A 23,512-nucleotide genomic window follows, 5' to 3' on the forward strand; every position below is an offset into this window, starting at 1 on the left:
GGAGGTTGTTCCCTGGCTCGCTGGGGCCTGGAAGAGGGCATTAGTGATGAGGTGCTAACGCTGCCCTGAGGCGCAGCCAGGCCCCAGCCTGACGTGTGTGGTCTGATCACGGTTCCCTCCATTTACTCAGCTGGCCTGAGCGCTGACAAGTCTGTCCCAGTCTCCTGGACTCCCTGACTTGCACCCCCTTGGTCTTGAGGGCAGAAGACAATGGCTAGCAACCTCCACGTGTGCCAGGCACAGCCAGTCAGAAGGGAAACCCTGGGGCTGGACCCTGGAGAAGGTCTGTGGTGTTAGATGCTAATCCCTTAGTTGTGGGATTTGGGGGTGGTCCTAGGGGGTTCCCAGATGAGGGACCCAGTCCAAAGGAATAACCAAGCCAATTTTAACAATCAGTATATCCACACCCATGCATATCCACCTGACTGGTTCTTCTCTCTTCACTGATGTCACAGGATCGCCCCCTTGGGCATTATAGCAAAGCAGGAAGCTTTTAGATTCCCTTGTCTGAAATGCAAAGCCAACCCTGCCAGGTTTTGGGTTTTGTTTCTGAGGAGGGAAGACAACTGAGGGAGCTGTGTCCAGCCTCAAATAGGGAAGTTTGGCTTTGCTGAGTGTTGAAACCGCAATAGGCTTGCTTCTTTGTCTCTGCATACTCTCAGATTCGGATTGCAAGAAAACACTGGAATATATGGTTACTGAATCCAGATGTGTGTCTGTGTCACTCTTAGCTTTGTGGAAATGGATGCAGAAGGCAGATCCAAACATTCGGTTAGGCCTCAAGCTTCGGGGCTCCCCAGGGCTGGTTTTGCAGCCCCATAGGGTGTGGGCCAAGTGTGCTCAGCTCTGTGGGACCAGCTCAAGTGTGAGGCTCTGTTCCTGCCCTTCAGAAGCTTCCAGATTTAGGTAGGGAGACAAACCCAGCACCTGTGAGTGCCATTAAGTGTGAAACTGCGTGGGAGAATCAGCTAGTTCAAAGAAGACTGCCAGTGTAGGCTGGAGACGGCAGACAGGGCTTGGGAAGCTACTTGGTTTTAAGCCACATTTAGAAATGACAGGCTGGGACAGGGTCAGGAAGAAGGAAGGAAGCGGGTGGCTAATGTGAAACTCAGAAGAAGCACAGGACTCACTACCCACCAGATACAGCCCAAATACCCTGCCTCCCTCTCTGCTCCAGCTCCTGCCTCTCTTCACGTCCCCTGCCATGCTGATTTGCCATAAGGTCTGACCAGGCCTTTCTTGCCTGTGCCAAATGCTGTTGGAGACTCCTCTGTGTTTTTTAAGAAGCATCTCAAATGGCGTCTTCTCCACTGAAGACTTCCCTTGCTCCCCTACCCCGCCCCCGCCTGCTGGTCCTCAAACAGAGTGGGGCATTCCTCCTTTGCCCTCCACTGCTCCTTGCAGGAACCCCCACTGAAGCTCTCACACCCTGTAGTGCCCATTGGAGTTGGGAAGTCTTTGCCGCACTCACTGAGGCAGGGCTGCTTGTCACTTGTCTCATAATCCTCTGAGCCAAAGTTGGTGGCTGGCACACAGCAGGCATTTGGTAAATGAGTCTTGATTGAAATTCAGCTATAGACAGGGCACCGGGAAACACCTCACTTGCTTGGAGCGGAAGGGGTGGGTTAAGCGTTATTATTGGGAATTTAAGCCTGGATAAGTGGTAGAGCTAAATCTCAGAGGCCTTAAGGAGTCTGAGTTTAATGAAGCAGCGGTACTCAAACCCTTAGCAGCCCCCACAGCCCTCAGAATGGATGCAACGCCCTTGTTGACTGGGCCCCAGGGTATTCTTTCCAGCCTTACCTCCCACCTTGAACTCACACCTCCACCTTCTGAGCCACTCGGGCCTCGGCTCCCTCCTCTCCCTCCTCTCCCTTGACCATGCTGTTGGGTAGCCTCTGCCAAGACTGCCCACTGCGATCTCTAGCTCCCTCTTCCTGATCCTTAGGACTCAGTGTCTACGTCCCCTGGGTGTGGAGGTCCCTCAGGCTGGGTGTGCGTCATCCTCTGCCACACACGTGCATATTCTCCAACAGCATCAGGCCGTGCCCTCTTGTGGCTGCCTCTGTGCTCGGGAATGTTAGCCCTCCGAAGGCAGTGACTGGGGGTCTCCTTGAGGAAGCCCCATCTACTAAAATCTTTCCTGAGAGATCGTGCCCAACAGACATGTATTGGATGGAAGACTGAACCTGGGCAATGAAAATGGAAACGGGAGGACAACTCCAGAGACAGTTGGAAGGGACACAAATAGGATTTGGTGATTACAAAGAGGGGAAAGGAGAAGCTCGGCTTACTACCTGCAAGGCAGTTGGACGTAGCGTCACGTAAGAGTTGGGTCCCAGGCCCAGGGAGAGGCCTGCTTATATGCCTCTGAGTGCCGTGCAAAAATGTTTCTGTTTGCCGGCAAATTTTCAAAATTCAAAATATCATTAGGTCACTTTGGGGCATGTGGCACCTGAAGTTATAATAGGACAGCCAAATGGGGATGCCCTTTAATCAGCTGAAGTAGACACACATTGTGAGTACCGGTGAGGTGTCAGGGCTAGAGGTAGATTTGGGGAGCACGGTCAGGATGGTCCAACTTGTGAAAGCAAATGTGACCACTGAGGAAAGAAGCCTGAGCCCAAATCAAGGTCTTGGGGAGAAACAACAAGCCAGAGGGTTGGAGAAAGAGACGACTTGGTGGAAAACAGAATGACAGAAAGATAAGAAGAAAATCAAGGGCACCAAGGGAAAAGATATTTCACGAAGAAATCGGAGGCCAACGCTGTCCTTGCTAAAAAAGAGAACGGGGAAGCTCAGACAAGAATGGATGAGAAAGAGGCGGCCTCCCATAGGAAAGGCAGATGGGGTCAAACAAGAGGCAAGTTCATGGGCGGTGGGAACATTGGGTGGAGTCTTTTGACTTCATGTCTGCGGAATTTGGCCATGAAAGAAAGGATAGATTATCTTTCAGCAAGAACGGAGGAGTGGTCGTGTCAAGAGAAGATTTTTCGTTTGTATGCTTTATGACCGCAGTTGAATCCAGGAGAGAAGGAGACCAGTTATGCTAAGACATTTGGATAAATGTCCCCTCTCCACATCGATTGTATTTCGTGTCAAGTTCCCCTCCCGTCTCTTCTCGTCCCCACAAATGTCCCAGAGAACTTTCCTTTTGGGTAATCTCCAACGTTGTGGTATTGCTGAATCCAGCCCTCGGATGTTGCAACGCTGAAATGCTTGGGTCTCACCTCCCTGGCTCATGGTAAACTTATCTCAAATGCCCCAAAACTTTACTTCCCTTCATAACGGTTCTGGCCAAATGTTTTTCTACTTTACTGTGCACAAATTACTAACACCCATAATAATAGCAATCACACAAATAGCGTTGACACTGAGCCAGACACTGTTCTGAGGACCTATGAGGTGGGTGTTATTATTCTAATTTTTCAGATGACAAAAAGCAACTTCATGCTTTACTGCAAGTTCATGTTCCTGACGCTGCCGCATGCTTCAGAGTCCTGGCACTGCTGACAGCATGACTTGTCCGAGGTCACCAAACCAATCATCTACCTGGACCCAGTTTCATTGTGGGTTAGACTGGCTTTAATAGTCAATAAGTAATGTGATAGTCAACAAATAATCTACTATGTGCAAGGCATTGCAAGGGACCCAAAATAAGAGCTCTATGTCTCGTCGCATTTAATCTTCAGACCCACTTGTTTTGTAGACAGGAAAACTGAGCCCACCTTGAACTCGGGCAGCCATAATAAAGGCAAGAACTAAGCCACTTTCAGCCCTGAGTTTCTGTCTTCTGAGTTTCCTCCTCATCTTGGTGGGAGACATGGTTCTAGATACTCATGGTCCCCGACTTACGATGGTTCAACTTAACGATTTTTTGACTTTACAAAAGCGATACCCACACAACCATTCTGTTTTTCACTGTCAAGTACAGTATTTGATAATGACATGAGCTATTCAATACTTTATTATAAAATAGGCTTTGTGTTAGGTGAGGTTACCCCACTGTAGGCTAACGTAAGTCTTCTGAACATGATTAAGGTGGGCTGGCTCTGGTGTTTGATAGGTGTATTACATGTATTTTTGACTTAGGATATTTTCAGCCTATGATGGGTTATTGGGATGTGATCCCATTTTAAGTTGAGGAGCATCTGTACTTCCAAGGCTAACTGTATTTTCTTTCCCAACGTGCAGAATGCAGGGATAGCCACTATGAATCTCTAACACACCCAGGTTTGCAAGAAACACTGCCTCTCCTTTTCTAGACACCAACTTCATATTAGTTTAGAGCCTTTGTCTTATCAGGCTGGTAAGGATAGAAACCACCCCTTAGTTGTGTCACAACTTCCCAGTGTTATGCAATTGTCAAGACCTCGGGGCAGAGGTGGGGGTGGTCCTGCTCCCCAGTCTGGTCCCCACCAGTTACAAGTGAGCATGCCCTTGTCCCCATTCCCTGGTCTCTGCTGCTCCTGGACCACACAGCTCAACTTGGGGCCTTGCTAGAGTCCTGTCCTACTGGGACCCACAGACCTATTTTCCCTCCCTGTTTCTTCCAAGCCTCTTCTCCTCACTGCCTCCCCTCCTCTCTGAACATCGTGGAAAAGCCTCTGTGTCCTTGACTTAAGGCCATGTTTGGAAAAGCAAAGCCAGAAGAACCTGCACATTACTTCTGGGTATAGTCCTGCCACACGCCTGGCCTGAGACAATGACCTGGGGAGACTGCTAGAGCACATGGAGGTGGCTGGAACTCAAGGAGGGGAAATAGTTTTGTACTCTCAAAAGATTATCTGGGCCCAGAAGCAATCCCCTCTGAGAGTAAATCGTCAGAGGGGAAAAAGTCGCTATTTAAGGCCAGGGTATACATGGGGTCCTTGCTGTCATGACACAGCAAATCTCACTAGATACCTAATTGCAGAGTTTACAGGGCTACGAAAGAAAATGCTTCCAGTTCACACTCGCTGTTCTACACATACAGAAACAGGACAAAGGAAGTTAAATTTGTCAGGATGCCCAGATGCTGGCGGGGGGGAGGACGGGAACTGAGGTTTCCCCTCTCCCAGCCCAGTGCTTTCGCCCTGATCTCTGGCGTCCTGGAAGTTCCCACCCACAGGAAGTTGGAACCAAGTCTCAGCGTGACTCCGCCCCCACTCAGATGGAGCACCGCCACCCTGGGCAGCCTTCCCAGGGCAGATTCCATGCCCCATGTGCTCCCTGGGGACCCAGGAAGCTGGGCCCCTGGCACGAACTGGAGCTGCTTGGGGCAGGGGTGTGGTTCCCAGCCCTTGCAGGTCCCGGCTGACAGCCCCCATGGGGCAGCTAATGCAGTCCTCTTTCCTCTGCACCATGGAGACCCGAGACCCCCTCCTGCTGGCCTGACCCCTCTCTCTCCTTCACCCCGAAGCGGGGGCATCTGGATCAGCTGCTGAGTGGACTTGATTTTATCCGCCTAAGTTTTCTATTGATGCTTTGCTAGCCCAGCACAGACTCCAGATCCCCCCCAGTACAGTTCTCAAGTGTTTTATTCTTTCCCGTCACATTTCCATTCTCTGTGTCTAACGGATCACAGTTTAATAAGATTTTGCTTCCCAGTCCCCCTCCCCCTGCAACTGCTTCCAATTGGCATCCCAGTCCAAATGATTTTTGCTGCTCTCAGCAGATTGTCTGTGTCAGTACTTTCAGGGGATGTAATATCGGGCTTCCCAGCTCTCATCTGCTCTGGCTCCTGACCTTGCCGTTGCCCATTTTTCCTGGCAATTTGCTTTGCCCATCAACATGCCAGCTTTAGCTGAGGTGCATTCAGGGAGGCCATCAGACCCTCAGACGTTCTTTTCTAATTGAGAACATTGGTGCTGCCTGAACCTGAAGGCAGGGAGACAAGTACAAGTCCTTGGTGAGCTATCTTTTCCCAAGGATTTTAAACGTGTTGTGCTAGTTGTGCGTTTTTAATAATCGCTCGGATGGAATTATTTCTTTCCATCAGATGCTTTAAAACTGCTTGCTAAAGAGTTTATAATGAGCAGACAGAAGAGAAGCCAGTCTGTACCCAAATCATTTGGGTTTTCAACACACTGTCTTTAGAATTTCAATGCCTCTGGCTGCGGCTGTTTTTGTTTTGTGGTTTGAGGGGACCACCACCTGAAGATATTCAAGATAATAGGAGAAGCTTTTACGGAATTTCCTGTGAGTGTAGAAAAGAGAAATACCAGATCATCCCAGCGTTTGGAGAAATTTCATTTCCTTCTCTCACTGTTCCCCTTCAGTGGTTCCTAAAAGGAATCCATTTCTGGTGAGGTGCAGTTGGATAAATGGTGCTTGCCTACTTAAGCAAGCAAGAAATAACAGGAGATTGTGCATCAATAACTGATTCTCCGGTTCAGGCACTGGCGGGTTCTCAGAAGCCACTGTTGATGCTTCCTGGGGGGAAGTGAAAACTGTTATTGTTGCTATTGTCCAGAAGATACACTGATGCAAACAGAGGTTAAGTACTTGCTCAAGGTCACACATCTATTAAATTGTGGAGCTAGGATTCGAATCCAACTACAAACTTAGTTGTCATTTTGACCTTTCAAAAAAATCAAAATGGTGTACAAAAACAGATACAGAGCCTCAAACGGTGCGTGGGGAGAGGCTGGCTGATTCCTCCTAAGGCGCATGCTCAGGGAGAAAAGACGTCACGGTCCTGTTTTGAAATCCAGTCGTGAGCTCCTCTTCCTGTGTTTTGGGAATGGCTGGCCTGTCAGGAGCACCTTTGTGCACGCTAAATGTAAGCTAGCAAGACGCACTCCCTGGTGGAGCTCAGCTTAGAGAAGCTGGTGACCTCCACACCCCCAGCTGAGCCTCTCCCGCGGGCCCCTCCCCTCTCTCTGCCGGTGGTGCGCCCCCTGCTGGTGTCCAGGAGAAGCGCCTGTCCTGGAATCAGAAATGGTGCCCAAACTCTCCTACTGCCATGGATCCAAGTAAAACAATGTGACCCGTCCAGTCCAGCTCCTCAAAAGCCTCCAATGAATCCTCTTTGAGCAACCATCTGATGCTACACCCTTCAGGGCTGAGATGAATTAGGGGGGACTATTCATATAGCCCCCTTCTCAAACGTGATCATGCCACATCTTAGTGATACTTCATTTCCAGGAAAAATGAGGCCGCCTAAGTAGTGAGCAACGATGCAAATAACGGGTCACGTAAGTACTTAGCACTCAAATTGTGAGCAATGAACCAGCAGCATCAGCATCACCTGGGGGCTGGTTAGAGATACAGAATCGCAGGGCCCAGCCCGGCCTGGCTGAACGAGAACATGCAGCAAGATCGTAAGCTGAGCAGCCTTTGCGGCGCTATCTGTTTCATGGTATATTCAGTGTTGATTTGTTTTTGAAAGATGAAGATAACTACTAAGTTCGCAGGTGGACTCAAATCCTAGTGTCACAATTTAGTAGATGTGTAACCCTAGGCAAGTACTTAGCCTATCCGAGTCTCAGTGTAATCATCTATAAAATAATGTAAAGTACTACACGTCAGTTCAACTCTCAGGCCCCTTCTCATCTGAAATCTGAGGCCTGGGACTTACCCACCGCCTCCTAACTCAGACATAATGTACCTAACTGCACTGCTGAGCAATGTTACACTGTGATGGCGAACTTAGCTGTTTTCCCCTAGAAACCTGCAAGGTCCCTGCTCATGGTGGAGTGGACGGTGGATTGTACTCATCCTGGTGCTTAAGTTCCCGGGGATGTCTAGGTCCAAAGGAATACTTCCTCACCACCACTGTGATTTAATAAAAATGGGTTGGATTATGAGTTGGAAACGTGTAGGGTTTCTCTTCTTGGAGTTACAAGGAAGCAAGTCTGACTGGCTTAGACACCCACCATCTGAACCACAGGCTGGGCCTGAGATTTCTCGAGATCCCTTCAGCTCTGAGCCACACACCTTGATTGACAAAAAGGCCTTGATCCTTTCCAATTAAAATTCTACTCACTAAGAGACACCTCTAAGGTCTTAAATTCTTCCAGAAAGAAAATTGCTGTATGGCGTAGAAAAACACTTATGTAATGTTTTCTCCCCCTTAATTGGCTTTCCTATTCTCCCTTAGGAAAACAAAAGCTCTTGCTCTGGGATTCACCGAACAAACACTGACCACCATCATCACGGTGAAAAAGTTCCTATAGTCTCAGGAACTGACATCCTGAAATAGCCAGGGGACCTGTGCCTCTAGAATAAGAAGAACATATTAGAAGCTCCTTGTGTTCAGACTGGGAGGTAAGTACTCCTGATGAAAATAAATCTTCTTCAAAATATTACTGGGGAAACAAGTATGAACTTCCAGTTATAAGTCATAGGGATGTAAAATACAGTATAGGGAATATAGTCAGTAATATTGCAATAACTATGTGTGGTGTCAGATGGGTACTAAACTTATCGTGGTGATCACTTGGTAAGGTATATAAATGTCTAATCACTATGTTGTATGCCTTAAACTGTTATAATATTGTCAGCCAATGAATTAAAAATAAAGTTTAAAAATAAAATGATGACAAAAAGTATTAATGGGGAAAATATTACTAGGGTGCTTAAGTTGTGCTACATACTTCAGGGTCCCTACCCTCATGAAATTTACAACTTTGGGGGAAGGCATATAGTATAATAAAAATGCTATCGTGGAGATGTAGACAGAATACTAAGGGAGGGAGACAAAGTGTGCCAGTAGGAATATGAGAACTGTTTCATGGAAGAGCCGGCCTCTGAGATAGCCTTGGAAGGGTGAGTTGGAATTCGGCAAGCAGATGAGACAAATACAAGCATTCAAGCCCCGGGGACCAGCCTAAGCAGAGAAATCAGATGGAGGCCAAGTTCTGAGAAAGTAAACTTCCTGGGGTACAGGGCAGAATGTAGATACAGCCAGGAAGGTAGATTGGCTTAACTTTCCCCCTGTTAAGCGAGAGGGACCAAGCGCTAAGGGCCCCCCCTGATCACCCATTCCAGGATTAGAGGATAATCCTCAGTGGAGGACCCTGAAGTCTTATGCCCTGAAGAGTCTGACCTTCGTGGGTAGAAGGAGCCAACAAAGCATTCTGATCAGAGCTGTGCTCCACAAGCCCTGTGGGCAGCTGATTGAGAGATGCGTGTGTCAGGGTAAGGCTTACGGGGATGGATCAGCTAGGAAGTCACTGCAATGGTCCCCACAGGAGGCGGTGGGGCCAGGAAGCTAAACAATCAGAAGGGAGGTGAATCGATGCTGGCAGTGTCCTGAGGTCAAATTCACAGAATTTGTCATCAAACACTTCGAGGTCGTACTTGAAGCTTCTTCCAGTGGGGAATTAAGGAAACCAGTAGGACCTCATGCACCTAGTTAGATTTGAGGAACGTATACACTGAAGTGTGGGAATAAGGGTCCATAACCCAAGGTGACTATGAGTGAGGCAGGGCTGGACCAGTTAGAAGGGGCTCGAAAAGGCTGCAGCCCCAAATGCTCTAAGTTTGGGGGAAATGCTGCAGATGCCCAAAAGGATATTTCAAGGTGTGTCCAGAAGAGGATGAAGAAGGTCACTCAGAAGCTGGTGGTATAATACCTACCGATTAGCGATCCTTGGTAGGAGGAAAGTGATGCCCAGGTAGCAGGGAAGAAAGCAAGTAAGATGGGGCTGCTCTGAAAAGGCCCAGGCTCCCGCCCAGACCTGTCCATCCCAGGGACTCAGAGCACCGGCAGACGAGCCCTCAGTACCTGGCTGTGGTCCCTGCAGGGCCACGGAAAGAGTGGAAGGACCCAGAGGCGGGGTGTCACAAACTCAGCGGATATTTGCGGACATGTTCTGGGTTCCAGCCGCGTGACTGTGAACTAGAAGACAAAACAATACTTGCCCTCAGGAATGAAATTCTAATTTACAAAAAGGGACACAGGTAGGCTTTTAAACTACAAACCAGTGTGCTTGACAGCCATCATGGACACATTTCTAGAAGACATTTAGTAGGTGGTCTGCAGCTCTAGGAAAGTCAGTGGGAACCCCTGTGTCTCAGGAGAGCTCCCTGAAGTGCAGGTCATAGCGGACTCAGCTCCTTTCCATCCTGATGGAGTCATTAGCTTCTAGCATCTCTGGGAGTTTGGCAAGGGTCCCAGACAGAGTTTCTCAGGACATCCCCCACCCCCCACTACACTGCTAATGGAACAAAGACTACTCCTAAAAGCGGAATTTCTCACTAGCTTGACTTACTAGACATGCTTTCTATTATGGAGTCACACACACGGAGAGATGCAAACCGGTCATAATGGACCCCCAAGCGTCAGTAAGTAAATAAACCAGTCTTCTGAGAACGTGCAGGTGTGCAGAAACCAAATATGCTGATTTTCTGACTGCTTTTTGGGGAAGAGTAACCGGTTGTCAGACTTTTCCCACGTTAACCAGTGATGCTCACAGAAGATGCTAACGACCGTTGCTGCTCAGGCGTGAGACGGGTCTGAGAAGTGGCTGAGGAGCACGCTTTCCTTTTGTCTTGCACGAATGGACGGCCTGTTCCTGGCCCTGGAGCACCCTCTCTGCTGCACTAGCCTGAGTGTGAGCTGCCCTCGGCCTGGCCAAACCCTCTTGGCCCCAGAGCCCACCTCCTAATGAGGGTGCAGGATGCTGCCCCCAGGACCGCCAGTGAGCCCTCCTTGGGTGTTGCTGTCCTAACACAGTGGGTCACCCCGATGGCTGCAGCACGCTCCAGAGCAAGAGTCAGGCCTTCCTTTTTCTCCTGGAAACGGGAAGCCAGATCGACGGCTTCTGAGAGGGCCGAGGCAAGGGTGAGGGAAACCGGCGAAGGTTTGGAACCCCCTTGAGGGGGTAGGAGAGGGGGACGAGGGGTGTGTGGGCGTCGTATTGAGGACACGATGGGACGGGCACTGCGCAGCTGGGTGAGCACCAGCGCCCCATCGAGCGGGTTTTTCTGACAGCTCAGCCCCCCGGTGTAGGCACACAGGCAGGCAGCTGGTGTAGACAGACGGAGTAGAAGAACGAGGAGGCAGCAGAGTTGAAGGTGTTGAAAGAGGGTTTGAGGAGAAGGTCTGTGGGGTCAAGAATAATGGAAGGTAGAAGGAGGTGGCTACGTTTCCAGGGCAGGGAAGGTTCGAGGGGAATTGCAAGGCCGTCGGAGGGTCAGTGTCATGGAGGTAAGGGCATGAGAGACCTGGAGGAAGACGTTCGTGAGGAGAGGAGCAGAGAAGCCAGCATTTCAGAGGGGCTGTCTCAGGAACGAGTGACAGCCCACCTTACCCCCACCGTCACCCCTATGCCCTTGGAGACTGAAGGGAAGTGAGCACAGGCTTAGAGGATGATGGGGGGGGGGCAACAGCAGCACCCCATACTGAACCACAGTGCAGCCACACCAGGGCCACTAGGCTTACAGGAGACAGTAGAGGGCAGCATACAGTAGACAGGGCTGTGTGGCCTTAGGCACGTTATGTAACCTCTCTGGGCCTCAGTTTCCTCATCTGTATGATGGGAATAACAATAGTACCTTGAAAAGACTGGGAGGGTGGGGGAAAGCATGAGCATATAGGTGGCTCACTGTATGGTACTGTGGTCATTAGAATATTTCTGTCCTTCCTCCAGACTTGAGCCCGGTGGTTCTCCAATGTAGGTGGGCATGAGAGTCACCCAGAGGGCTGATACCACAGCCCGCCGGGCCTCAGTTCCAGAACTTCTGATTCAGTAGGGCTAGGGTGGGGCCTGGGCATTGGTGGGGTTCACCAGTCCCAGGGATGCTGACACTGGCTGGGCCTGGACCCCACTTTGAGCATCACTGCTCTGGAGTCTCTGGGACCACGAACCCCTTGCAGACAGGGACTCGTCAACCTGTGGCAGAGTGATCCCCGTATAGTGGAAGCCTCAGCCTAGGAAATACTCAGGACAAGTCCAAATTCTAACCACAGCAGCCGGTCACCACAAGCAAAGGTGGTGCTTACAGAAAAAGAGGTCACTCCAGAAGAGCCTCAAAGTCATGGTGGTTTGTGAAGGAAGACAGAATTGCACCTGGGACGCAAACTCAAGTTCATGGCTGTGCTGTCCCCCGTCATGTTTCATTGGAACTATCATCAGAGGCAGGACGCTGGGCTGGAAGGAGTGTGGTCCTACCAACGTTTGGGATTTCCTGATGCTTATCTGCTGGCTTGTCCCAATGGGGTGCTGTATTCTGCATCTTGAAAACGCCATTGCTCTGTGACATTCACCTTGGCTACTGGCCTTGACGAGTCTTTATCCAAGGCTAACCTTGTATTCCATACCCACATTTGGACTCAGTCCAGGGTTTGTATTGCTACGTGAACTTTGGAGACTCTCTCCTATACACCCATTTGGAAATGGATTCAGTGATCCTCTCGGACCGTGGCGCCCTGGCCACCTGCCAGATGTGGGCTACCACCTGCCAGGAGAAGCCTTGTCTCTACAGCCTTGCAGCCCAGCTCAGAATTCCAGGTACTGCCAAGGAACCCATTACTGCTATGATTTGTTAAGAATCAAGCAGTGAATTAGCACAGGAGCAGCTCTGGCTCCAGCCAGAGGGGTCTGCAGGCCAATGGTGGTGCCTGGGAAACACAGGTGCCCCTGAAGCACAGGCCTGCCTGTTTCCTGGGGAGACACCACCGCCCAGAACTCACCCAAGCTCAGACAAGCAGCAGTGCTGTCTGGGCAATTAAGTCAAGAAAGGGAACCTGCTCCGCTAATGGCTGGGATTAAAGCTAAATGAATTCAACTCAAATGAAAGAGATGCTGACCCTTCTCCCTCTGGTCTCATTATCTTAATTAACAGTGCTTGGTGGAGTATTGAGGCTGCATTGATGTGTTGCTTCTGCTCCCCCTCAAAGCCCTGGATACAAGTCAGCCCAGCCTCCGTAATAAAAACCCAATACTCAACCACCCTCTAAAGCTCTCACCAGCCCTTCTTCCTCTAAGAGAATCACGAGGTTCCTGAGTTGGAGGGACCCCTTTCCACCAGTGTTTCTCAAACCATGGCCTGAGACCCACTGGCTTCAAAGTGCCTGGGATTTGGCATGAAAATGCACTTTCCAGGCTCCACCAGACCTATGGAACCTGAATTTCCAGGACTTAGGCTGGGCTGTCAGTTGTGTTGGGTTTTTTTCCCTTTAATTTTTTTTTAATGTGGTAAAATATGCTAACATAAAAGTCACCATTTTAACCAATTTCAGTGTACAGTTTAGTGGCATTAAGTACATCTTTCTGTCTGACACCAAATCTCCCCCTCCCTCTTAACTTCACAGCAGCTCACAAGCAGCGGCCCCCTCACACAAGCAACCCTCAGGTGTTTTTCAAGGTAAAGGGATATTTATTGCAATGTTTATGTACTTCTTAACCATGTAACCTGTTCAAAACGGTGCTCCTATTTACATTAGGGTTTTTATGTGCTACTGATGAAGATTTTGAATGTTGCATCCTCGCCTCTTTTTCCCCAGAAGCCCTGCGTATTTATTGTAATTTGGCATAGCACGGTGATATTTAAAAAGGAATCCGTCTGTCACCTGATGACAGAACTAACAGTATAATTGTATGGGTTGCTTCTTATTATCTTTTTAATAATGGTTTAGGAGCACACTGCCCTGGTCCCTCCTTTTTCTTCCTTTTCCAGCTCTCAGAGAACTGCATTCTTGAAACCACTAGATGGTGCTCTCCTCTGATGGGGTCAAAAGCAGTTCTCTGCACCACAAGCTTTGGGAGAAGTGGCCAAGGCTGGACAAGCTTCCTGTGGGTCTTACTCCAAACACTCTCTCTCCTCTTGCTCTCTCTGGCTTCAATCCGTTTAAGGTTTAGGGTTTTAGGTTTACTTGGTCTCTCTTGGATGCCCATATGTCTACACCTGTGCCCGACCCACTCGCTCCCTGCCTGGACACCACTCTTGGACTCTCACCTTTTTGAGGCTTTATCAGGCTTGAAACAGCTGCATTGCCTGGTTCTCATCTGTAGATTAGATTTGCCCAATATCAGTGCTCATTTATATTTACTTCAACCCATTTTGGCTTCTGGCTCCCATTCCAGGACACCCCTGCGTGGGTGGTCCGTCCTCCCTGCTCTGTCTTCATGAGCTGCCCCTCTAGCCTCTTGTCAGCTCACCAGCTCACCTGGCTCCTCTGCTCACCTGTCGTGGCACTTGACCTATAGAGGTCTGCTTCAGAGATAAAAATGTAGTTATGTCACATAGATCTACGTGGTATCTTTGTACTACAACAGAAACCCAAATCATTTTCTTTCAAGTCTATTTGTTCAGCTGACTTTGTCCACCTTAGTTTAATTTTAACTTCCCTATTATGGGTTACAAAATTCAGTATGTTGGAACGTATGTGGTTTGGGGCTTTATTCCCTCATTCGTTGTTACCAGAAATTCAAGGTCAAGCTACGTAGTTCAGTGTATACACTGGGGACCAGCCCTGAGTCATATCTTTAAAAAGACAGGAGTGAAACTAGAAAATTTAACTCCTTTATTCTCAGCTGATGGTCTCATGCCCATGTGTCCCGGGATTTTTGTCTGGTTACAGCAGCCACAAAACTGTCAGCAACTAGGGGGCCATGTTAGTTCTTTCCCCCAAAAGACTGGCAGTTCAATCTCAGAACATGTTTATCTGACAGTCACTTAAACTCTTCATTTATGAAATCAGAGTTCCTATTCTCTTTTCTTCTAGAACAGAGGTCAGCAAACTATGGCATTTGTATTGCAAGGCCTAAAATATTTATCATTTGACCTTTTACAGAAAGTTTTCCAAGCCCTGTTGTGAAATATAAAGTGTGGTGGTTGCTATCTGTAAACTAAGGGTTCTCAGTTTGAGGTTGCAAGGGACAGGCTTCAGGAGATCAGTGAACCCCCTGAAATTGAGTGCAAAACTTGGTTAGTGATGCAAATGTGCATTTTTGGAGGGCAAGGAATCAGAGTTATCATCAGATTCTCGAAGGGGTCCATCACCTCAGAACAGTTAAGAACCACTGTGGTATATAGACAAATCAATAAAAGTGATGGAAAGAGAGTGAGAAGAGCTCTATCTACACCAGACAAGATCTGTCAACAGCCATGTCCATGGAGCCAGAAGAACAAAGGGTCTAAGAGAGCAGACACATCACATTAAAGCACAAAGAATCCCCCAAGTTCTAAGGACCCCTGTGCAATGCCTCAAGCTTAGATGCCTGTGTTTTCATTCTCCCTTCTTCTCCATAGGATCATGGGATTTCACCTTGACCTTCTCTTAGGAGTGGTGCTCATGGCCAGTCCTGTGCTAGGAATTTCTTCCTGCTCCTCTGATGGTCGGATGGCCTTGTATCATTTCTGCAACCTCACCCAGATTCCCCAGGTCCTCAACACCACTGAGAAACTCCTGCTGAGCTTCAATTATATCCAGACGGTGACAGCCACATCATTCCCCTTCCTGGAGCAGCTGAAGCTGCTGGAACTCGGAGCTCAGTTTACCTCCTTGACTATTGACAAAGAAGCCTTCAGAAACCTGCCCAATCTTAGAATCTTGGACTTGGGCCAAAGTCGGATAGACTTCTTGCATCCAGATGCTTTTCAGGGACTCCCCCATCTGTTTGAACTTAGGCTGTTCGCCTGTGGTCTCTCCGATGCCGTGTTAAAAAATGGTTATTTCAGAAATTTGCATTCCTTGTCTCGCCTGGACCTGTCCTTCAATCAGATTCATAGCCTTTCCCTTCATCCTTCATTCGGGGAATTGAATGCCTTGAAGTCCATTGATTTTTTACTCAACAACATAGCTGTTGTATGTGAGCATGAGCTCAAGCCCCTCCAAGGGAAAACACTCTCCTTTTTACGCCTTGCATCTAATCAACTGTACAGCAGGGTCTCCATGGACTGGGGGAAGTGTATGAACCCATTCAGAAATATGGTCCTGGAGACCCTAGACGTTTCTAACAATGGCTGGACCGTGGACATCACAAGAAACTTTAGCAATGCCATCAATGGAAGCCAGATTTCCTCTTTGGTTCTTGCCCACCACATCATGGGTCCTGGGTTTGGGTTCCACAACATCAAAGATCCTGACCGGAGTACATTTGCCGGCCTGGCCAGAAGCTCAGTGATACGCTTGGACCTTTCACACGGATCTATCTTCTCCCTGAACTTCCGACTCTTTGAGACCCTCAAGGAGCTGAAGCTTCTGAACATTGCCCACAACAAGATAAACAAGATTGTAGATGAGGCGTTTCACGGACTGGACAACCTCCAAGTTCTCAACCTGTCATATAACCTTCTGGGGGAACTTTGTGATTCTAACTTCTATGGACTACCTAGTGTGGAATACATTGATCTGCAAAATAATCACATTGGAATCATTCAGGAAAACACATTCAAATTCCTGGGAAAATTAAATGCCCTGGACCTCCGGGATAATGCTCTGAAAACAATTTATTTTATCCCAAGCATATCAGATATCTACTTGGGTGGCAATAAACTGGTGAGTTTGCCAAGCATCGCACTTACAGCCAACTTGATCCAACTATCAGATAACAGGCTAGAAAGTCTGGATAATCTCTACTTCCTTCTCCAGGTACCTCACCTCCAGATTCTCATTTTAAATCAAAATCGCCTTTCCTTTTGTAACCAAGGACGTGCCCCTGCAGTGAGCCTCACCTTAGAAAAGCTTTACCTTGGAGAAAATATGTTGCAACTTGCCTGGGAGAGTGGGTTCTGTTGGGATGTTTTTAAGGGGCTTTCGCGTCTCCAAGTCCTATACTTGAATAATAACTACCTGAATTTCCTTCCACCAGGAGTATTTAGCTATCTGACTGCATTAAGGGGTCTCAGCCTCAATTCTAACAGGCTGTCCTCTCTTTCTCCTGGCGACTTACCTCCTAATTTAGAGGTCCTGGATGTGTCCAGAAACCAGCTCCTATCTCCTGATCCTACTGTATTTGCATCACTCACATCTGTGGACATAACTCATAACAAATTCATCTGTGAGTGTGAACTTAGCACTTTCATCAAGTGGCTCAATCAAACCAATGTCACTATATTTGGGTCTCCTGCAGACATATACTGCATGTACCCCAACTCGCTCTCTGGGACTTCCCTCTACTCTCTGTCTGTGGAGGGTTGTGATGAAGAGGAAATCTTCAAGTCCCTAAAGTTTTCCCTTTTCGTCTTATTCACCGTCACTTTGACTCTGTTCCTCGTGACCATCCTCATAGTCACGAAGTTCCGGGGGTTTTGTTTCAACTATTATAAGAGAGCCCAGCGACTGGTGCTCAGGGACCAAACCAAGGGAAGACCCTACGACACATACAAATATGATGCCTATTTGTGCTTCAGCAGCAAAGACTTTGAATGGGTGCAGAATGCTTTGCTTAAACACCTGGACGCCCAGTACAGTGACCGAAACAGATTGAACCTGTGCTTTGAAGAAAGAGATTTTGTGCCAGGGGAAAACCACCTCGACAATATCCACAGTGCCGTGTGGAGCAGCAGAAAGATTGTCTGTCTTGTGAGCAGACACTTCCTTAGCGACGGGTGGTGCCTCGAAGCCTTCACTTACGCCCAGACCAGGAGCTTTGTAGACCTTGACAGTGCCCTCATCATGGTGGTGCTCGGTTCCTTGTCCCAATACCAGCTGATGAAACATGAGTCCATCAGAGGATTTGTGCAGAAACAGCAATACCTGCGGTGGCCTGAGGACCTCCAGGACGTGGGCTGGTTTCTCCATAAACTCTCTGGACACATACTAAAGAAAGGAAAGGAAAAGAAGAAAGACGATGCCATTCAGTTGCAGACTATAGGAACCGTCTCCTAGTCAAAGGAGCAAATGCAGCTGATGTCAAGCGCCAGATAACTCTTCACTTTCTATTTGTCCTACGTTACCTTCTGGGGGTCTTTTTTGAAGGTTTGTTTTTTCCCCCCAACTATGAAAACAGCATAAAGCTCTTGGTTTTCATAGCAACATGATGTTTTGTCTCACTGACCTCCAAATGGAAGGGAATGGATCTGGAAGCAGCTACTAATACTACAGAATATTTCCTAGTCGTGGGAAGGGTGCCTCGAGGGAAGTTACAGATGGCAGACACAACAGAGCTGGCCAATGAGTCTGAGCTCTCTGTGCTGTGCAGGACATTACTAGGTAGAAAACAAACAGGAAATTAGGCATGTTTCCTACTTCCGCCTTGGGTACAATGCCACTGCTGGGTGCAGGTCACCCTCAGTCATGGTGCTAAGAGGTGGCCCTAAAGAGGCCGGGATGAGAATAACTAGACCTCTTGTGGCCATCGCACTCTTTCTGTTCTTACCTTCAGCTCCTGCAGATTTAACCCCAGTGGACCATGAACATTTTTTAATTTTTGCAGACAACCATTGTTTCAGCCTGGCATTTAAGACCTTCCATGACTTAGCACCAAACTATCTCAGCTTTACTTCTTTTTTTATCATTCACCCACCACTCAGGCTGTTGTGGAAAGAACGTAGCCTGTGGACACACATCCTAGCTTGGGTTCTGATTCTGCGGCTCTTTAGCTCTGTGACCAGGAGCATGTTAAACACCCTTGCTGGGCCGTTGTTTTCTCACCTGGAGGCGTGATCGTATCTACCTCATAGAGTTGCCATGAAAATTAAATTGGCCGAGGACATCAGGGCTTCTCAGATCTTGTTCTTAGTTGCCCCAAACGGCCACAAGAGGGTGCCTTCTGGAGGCAGTCGAAATTTCTCTCAGGTTGTATTGTATTTTTATCATAAAATAAATCTGTACATGTTTTGCATTCTATTTCATTTTTCATGTTTACTTTGATATAGAAATGTTTTTCTGAAAAAGCATGAAGACAGTTTAAACCAAGGAAGGTGTGCCAAAATTACCCTGTGACTTCACATACGACCGTTTCCAAGTCCAGCAAAGCTCCAGGTCAGCAGCTGCTGTTTGTGAAGCACATCGAGGCCTGGGACTCAGCCCTTCCCCTCACTGTGCCCCCCAATCCTAACTCTTCCAACACACACACACACACACACACACACACACACACACACACACACAGCTGTTCTCATCCTGGCTTCTTCGGGCCCCCTCTGATTCGTGAGACTGAGCTTGCCCTGCACTTACTGCTTTTATATTTGAACAATGGCTGCGGGCATTAACATTGTTCATATGTACAGCACACACACACCCTAGTCTCCCACTTCCTTCTGGAATGTTCTTCCATCTCTGCACATCCATCCTACCCGCTCTTCAAAATCCAGCCCACCAAGCCGCCTGGGATGCGTCCAACCCAAAGTCTCCTCTTCCTTCTGTGCACACTCCGGGTACTTTAGCTGTTCTTTTCAAACGAGCACTACTTCCTGCCTCCTTTCAGTGTGTGAGCCTGCCTGGCCACCCACGCCGCTGGGCTATAAGCTCCCTGAGGAAAAACCCTTTCTTCTGTGTCCTGCTGCCAGCATTGGGAATTCTTGCTGAGGCCATTTTCCAAGTCACACTTCACAAGAATTGCTGCAAAAGCAAAGACTAGCAGTGCCACGTGGAGATGTAGGTGTCAGTGGGCAGCTGAGATGCTATTTGATAAGCAGCTTCTCCTGTATTCCCCTTCACAGCCATTCCAAGTCAGGCCTCGGTAAACCGACAAATTCCACGGCGTGGGATCCTCCGGGGTCACTCCTACATGGGAGGAACCACTACAGTTCAGTTTAAGAATGGCAAGCACTTAGACTATATTCGAAACTGACTATTCTGGAAAATCTGGAATATTGTTTGAGGCTGCGGAACACGTCAGAGAGAATCTGATTCATCACCCCAAACACAACTGACTGTGAAAATTTCTTGTCAGCCACTTGAATGTGCAGTGACTAATACTTCAGATAGTCCTGATATAATATAAAGTAAATGTGGTTGAAAGTTCGAAATTATGAAATAACTCTACTGGGAAGACAGGCGAATATGAAGTACAAGTGTAAGCGAGATAAATGCTCACCTGCCACAATATAAAATCAATATAAAATGTCTAGAATGTTATATCAAGAAATAGCATTCTGAGTGTGCGTTGAGAAACATGAAACGCCAGAAGAAAGAACTATGCAAGTTAATAGTGATGGCCTAAGGGAGTTCTGTCCAATTCTTCCATTGGGAACATCTAGAAAAGCTGGAGAGACTATTTTTTAAAACCATTTAAAGGCATTGGAGAGCTACAAGGCAGTAAATAGGGCCAAGATCAGGAGAAGAAGGAAATCAAGAGATTTAAAATATGACCATCTATCCATCAGAAAAGACTATCAGTGGGTAAAAAAGGCAAACCATGCCACATAAAAATAACACATGTATCTGAAAAGAACTCAGAGACAAAATATGAAAGAACTACAAATCAAGAAGAAAAAGGCAACACAAAAGAAAACTGGACAAGAGACTTGAGAATTTCACAAATGGACACCCAGTGTCCAAAAGCAAGTGAAAAGATAGTCAACCTCTTTTAGGCATAAGGCAATGCAAATTAAAACCGCATTGTGTTTACTACTACACGTCCACCAGAATGGCTAAAATTAAAATGACTGAGTGTCAAATATTAGCAAGGCTGTACAGCAATTCAAACTCAACTATGTTATTGGCGAGATGGTACAATGGTTTACTTTTAAAAAAACACTTTCATTTATCTACTAAAGTTGAATTCACATGTACCCTATGACACTTCAGTTCTATTTATAGGTATATACACATCGGAAATGCATGTACATACGGGCCAGAAGACAAAAATGGTTATGGCAGTGTTATTTGTAGTACCCAACATGGGACACAAACCATATGTCTATCAATCATAAAATGGATTGAATAAATTATGGTCCTTGAAATCTATGCAGAAAAGGCAACTAAACAATTATAGTTACATGTAACCACCGGAGTAAGTCTCACAAAAGTGTTAAGCTGAAGGAGCGAGGCATACGATTGCCTGCGGAGTGGTTCCATTTTCAAGAAATTTCAGAAAGGCAAAACTCATCTATCATGATAATGAAATGCTGGTCGTGTTCCATCTCTTGACCAGGATGATGATAACAGAGGTATGTGCACTTTGCGACAATACATTTTATCTGTACCGATTAATTTGTTCGCTTATCTGTATAGTATGATTCAATTGAAAAAAAATGTTACCAAGGGGGCAGATTTTTTTTATGAAAGGAACAAAAGACATGTGGTAGAGCAATTCGTGCGGACCTAATAGGACATTCTCCCCTCAATACCTTATCTTTCTTAGCGATGGCCTCTGGTCTAAATATACTTCTTTCTCAGCCCCAACCCAAGGAAAACACACAAGTGATTATACTGGAGGGCTTAGAAAGATTAAAGGTGGCTGAGGTGGGACAGGGAACTGGAAGCTTTCATTATGAGTCGTTGGCATTGTTTAATGCTTACCTCTGTGCATGTGTTTCATTAATAATACTTTAATGTAGACAAAAATAATCAAATATGCATATATAAAATGGATTTAACATCTGCCGCTGGCAGAAGACAGAGAAAATAGAATTAGCCAGAATTTCAAAATTAAACTACCAACAAAGAAAAACAACGTTATTTCGACAGGTGAACGATATATATATATATAAAATTTTGCTGAATTTTATTTTTCTTAAGATTAAAGGAACTTTTCATCTGTTTTACTTAGCAGTTAAATATTTTATTTCTCCGTGGCCACAATACCTTCCATTTAGATAGGCCTTTTAAGAAATGAAACGTTTTTATTTTACAGATAACTCCATGGAAGGAAGTCACTAAGGGTCCTATGGTCCTCTCTCTCAGAGACCACGGTCTAGGCGAGCATGACAAGGCAGCTTTATTCTTGAAATTTGGGGACCTGATCCAACAAGAAATCTTGTTTCTTTTCCCAGCTCAGGTACTTTATCTCCGCAGGGCCCCGTTTTTCTGTCTCCTCTCCCGAAAGGTCGCCTCACTGAGACGTGATAAAAACCAATGACATCATGTCTCATCGGGGCCTCAACCCCTTCAGGAAGCAGGTGCTTTGGCAGAGTGGAGGTGGGGGCATTTTTCTGCTGTGCTGACCTGGGTTTGCTGCTCAAGTAGCCCTGAGGGCCTAACACTTGAGGCCGCTTTCATGGTTTTTCCAATGACCTTCGCCATTAATTGGCTCCCAGCTCTTTCCCCATCTGCAGCTGCGTTATAGGGCCAGCATGTTCCAGGCCTGTAAGTTGTGCCAAACCCTAAGGGATTTGCAAAAATAAGTCAGTAATGTTTCTGTGGGTTGGTCCGTGTGAAACAAGGGAAAGTTTTTGGAGAGGGGACCAGGCTTAACCAGTGGTGCTTGTAAGGAAGGCTTTCAGGCTTAGATGTCAAACAAAGGAGGAAAAGTTGGTGTGAGAGCCCCTGGCTGATGAAAGTGCCACCTCTAGCTTTGCTCAGGCTGCAGCCCCCAAATGAGCCAGGGACGAGCTCCCCACTTAGCATCCTCTCCAGAGACAGCCGTAGACAACACTCTGGCCTCGGAATCAGAAGACTCGAGTTGTCGGCTTAGCTAGCTGTGTGTTGTTCAACTGCTTAGAGCTTCAGGTTTGGGATTGTTTTGTTGTTGTTGTTGTTGATTTCCCCCAGGATTAAAAAGTATGTGAAACAAGTAGCATGTTCTTGCACCAAAAAATGCCCCTTATTGGTGGGAGGGTGCATAGAGGTGAGGCTGTGTTGAGTATATTGACCATCCACGTTTTCCGGGGTTCCATCACTCTGCCTTCAGTTCCTTGGGTTTGGACACTCTGTTCCTTGTCCCTGGGGTGAGTCTGACCTCTTTGGAGGTCGAGGCAATGCCTCTGGAATTCTGAGAAGGAAATCCCTGTGCTGTTTTTTTTTGTGTTTTTTTTTTTTTAACATACAATAAAATGAACACATCCAGTGTACACTTCAATGCATTGTAACAGTTGTCTACACCCATGTAATGACGACCTCAATCAAGATATAGAGTATTTCTATCACTTTAGAAAGGTCCCTCTTGCCCTTTGCCAGGATCCACCCCGCCCCAACTCAGATAACCAGCATCGTGATTTCCATCACTGTAGATTAATTTTGTCTGTTCTAGAACTTCACCTAAATAGAGTCATTCAATCAATCTTTCACATCGGGCTTCTCTTACAATCCCGAGGTTCTTTAAGGTTTTGCCTCTATCAGTGGTTTGTTCCTTTTCGTTGCATTGTATGGATTTACCGCCATTTATCCAGGCTCCGGTTGAAGTCTGTTGTTTACAAAAACAGGATTGTGCCCAGTTATTCGCTACTACAAATAAAGCTACCATGTACATTCTTTTACAGCTCTTTTGGTGGACATATTTTTGTTTCTCTTGGGTAAATAGCCACAAATGAAATTGCCAGTTCATAGGGTGAGTATAGGTTTTACTTTGAAAGAAACTGCCCAGCAGTTTTCCAAAACGGTTGTAACATTTTACACTTCTACTAATGATGAGTGAGGTTCCAGTTTCTCCACATTCTCATCAGCACTTGATATGGTCGGTCTTTTGCATTTTAGCCTTTCTAGTGGGTGTGAAGTGGTATCTCAAGAGTGGTTTTCGTTTGCATTTTCCTA

The 23,512-nt window shown here is 47.1% G+C and overlaps 1 protein-coding gene across 7 annotated transcripts in view; it reads left to right on the forward strand.

The window, feature by feature from the left end:
• Positions 1-23,512, forward strand: part of TLR5 (toll like receptor 5) — a 33,275-nt gene that overhangs the window by 1,001 nt on the left and 8,762 nt on the right. Inside the window, exons 2-4 of one of the 7 annotated variants that reach the window (XR_012490897.1) lie at positions 8,084-8,250; positions 15,184-20,991; positions 21,678-23,238. Coding sequence is in view for 2 of the 7 variants with exons in the window: in XM_074316956.1 (XP_074173057.1) it covers positions 15,188-17,764 (2,577 nt within the window). In the remaining 5 variants the exon portion in view is untranslated. The other 6 variants (XM_074316956.1, XR_012490901.1, XR_012490899.1 and 3 more) reach the window with 6 other exon arrangements.

Source organism: Rhinolophus sinicus, linkage group LG12 (genome assembly GCF_036562045.2).
Source record: "Rhinolophus sinicus isolate RSC01 linkage group LG12, ASM3656204v1, whole genome shotgun sequence".
In the NCBI taxonomy this organism is placed as follows: domain Eukaryota; kingdom Metazoa; phylum Chordata; class Mammalia; order Chiroptera; family Rhinolophidae; genus Rhinolophus; species Rhinolophus sinicus.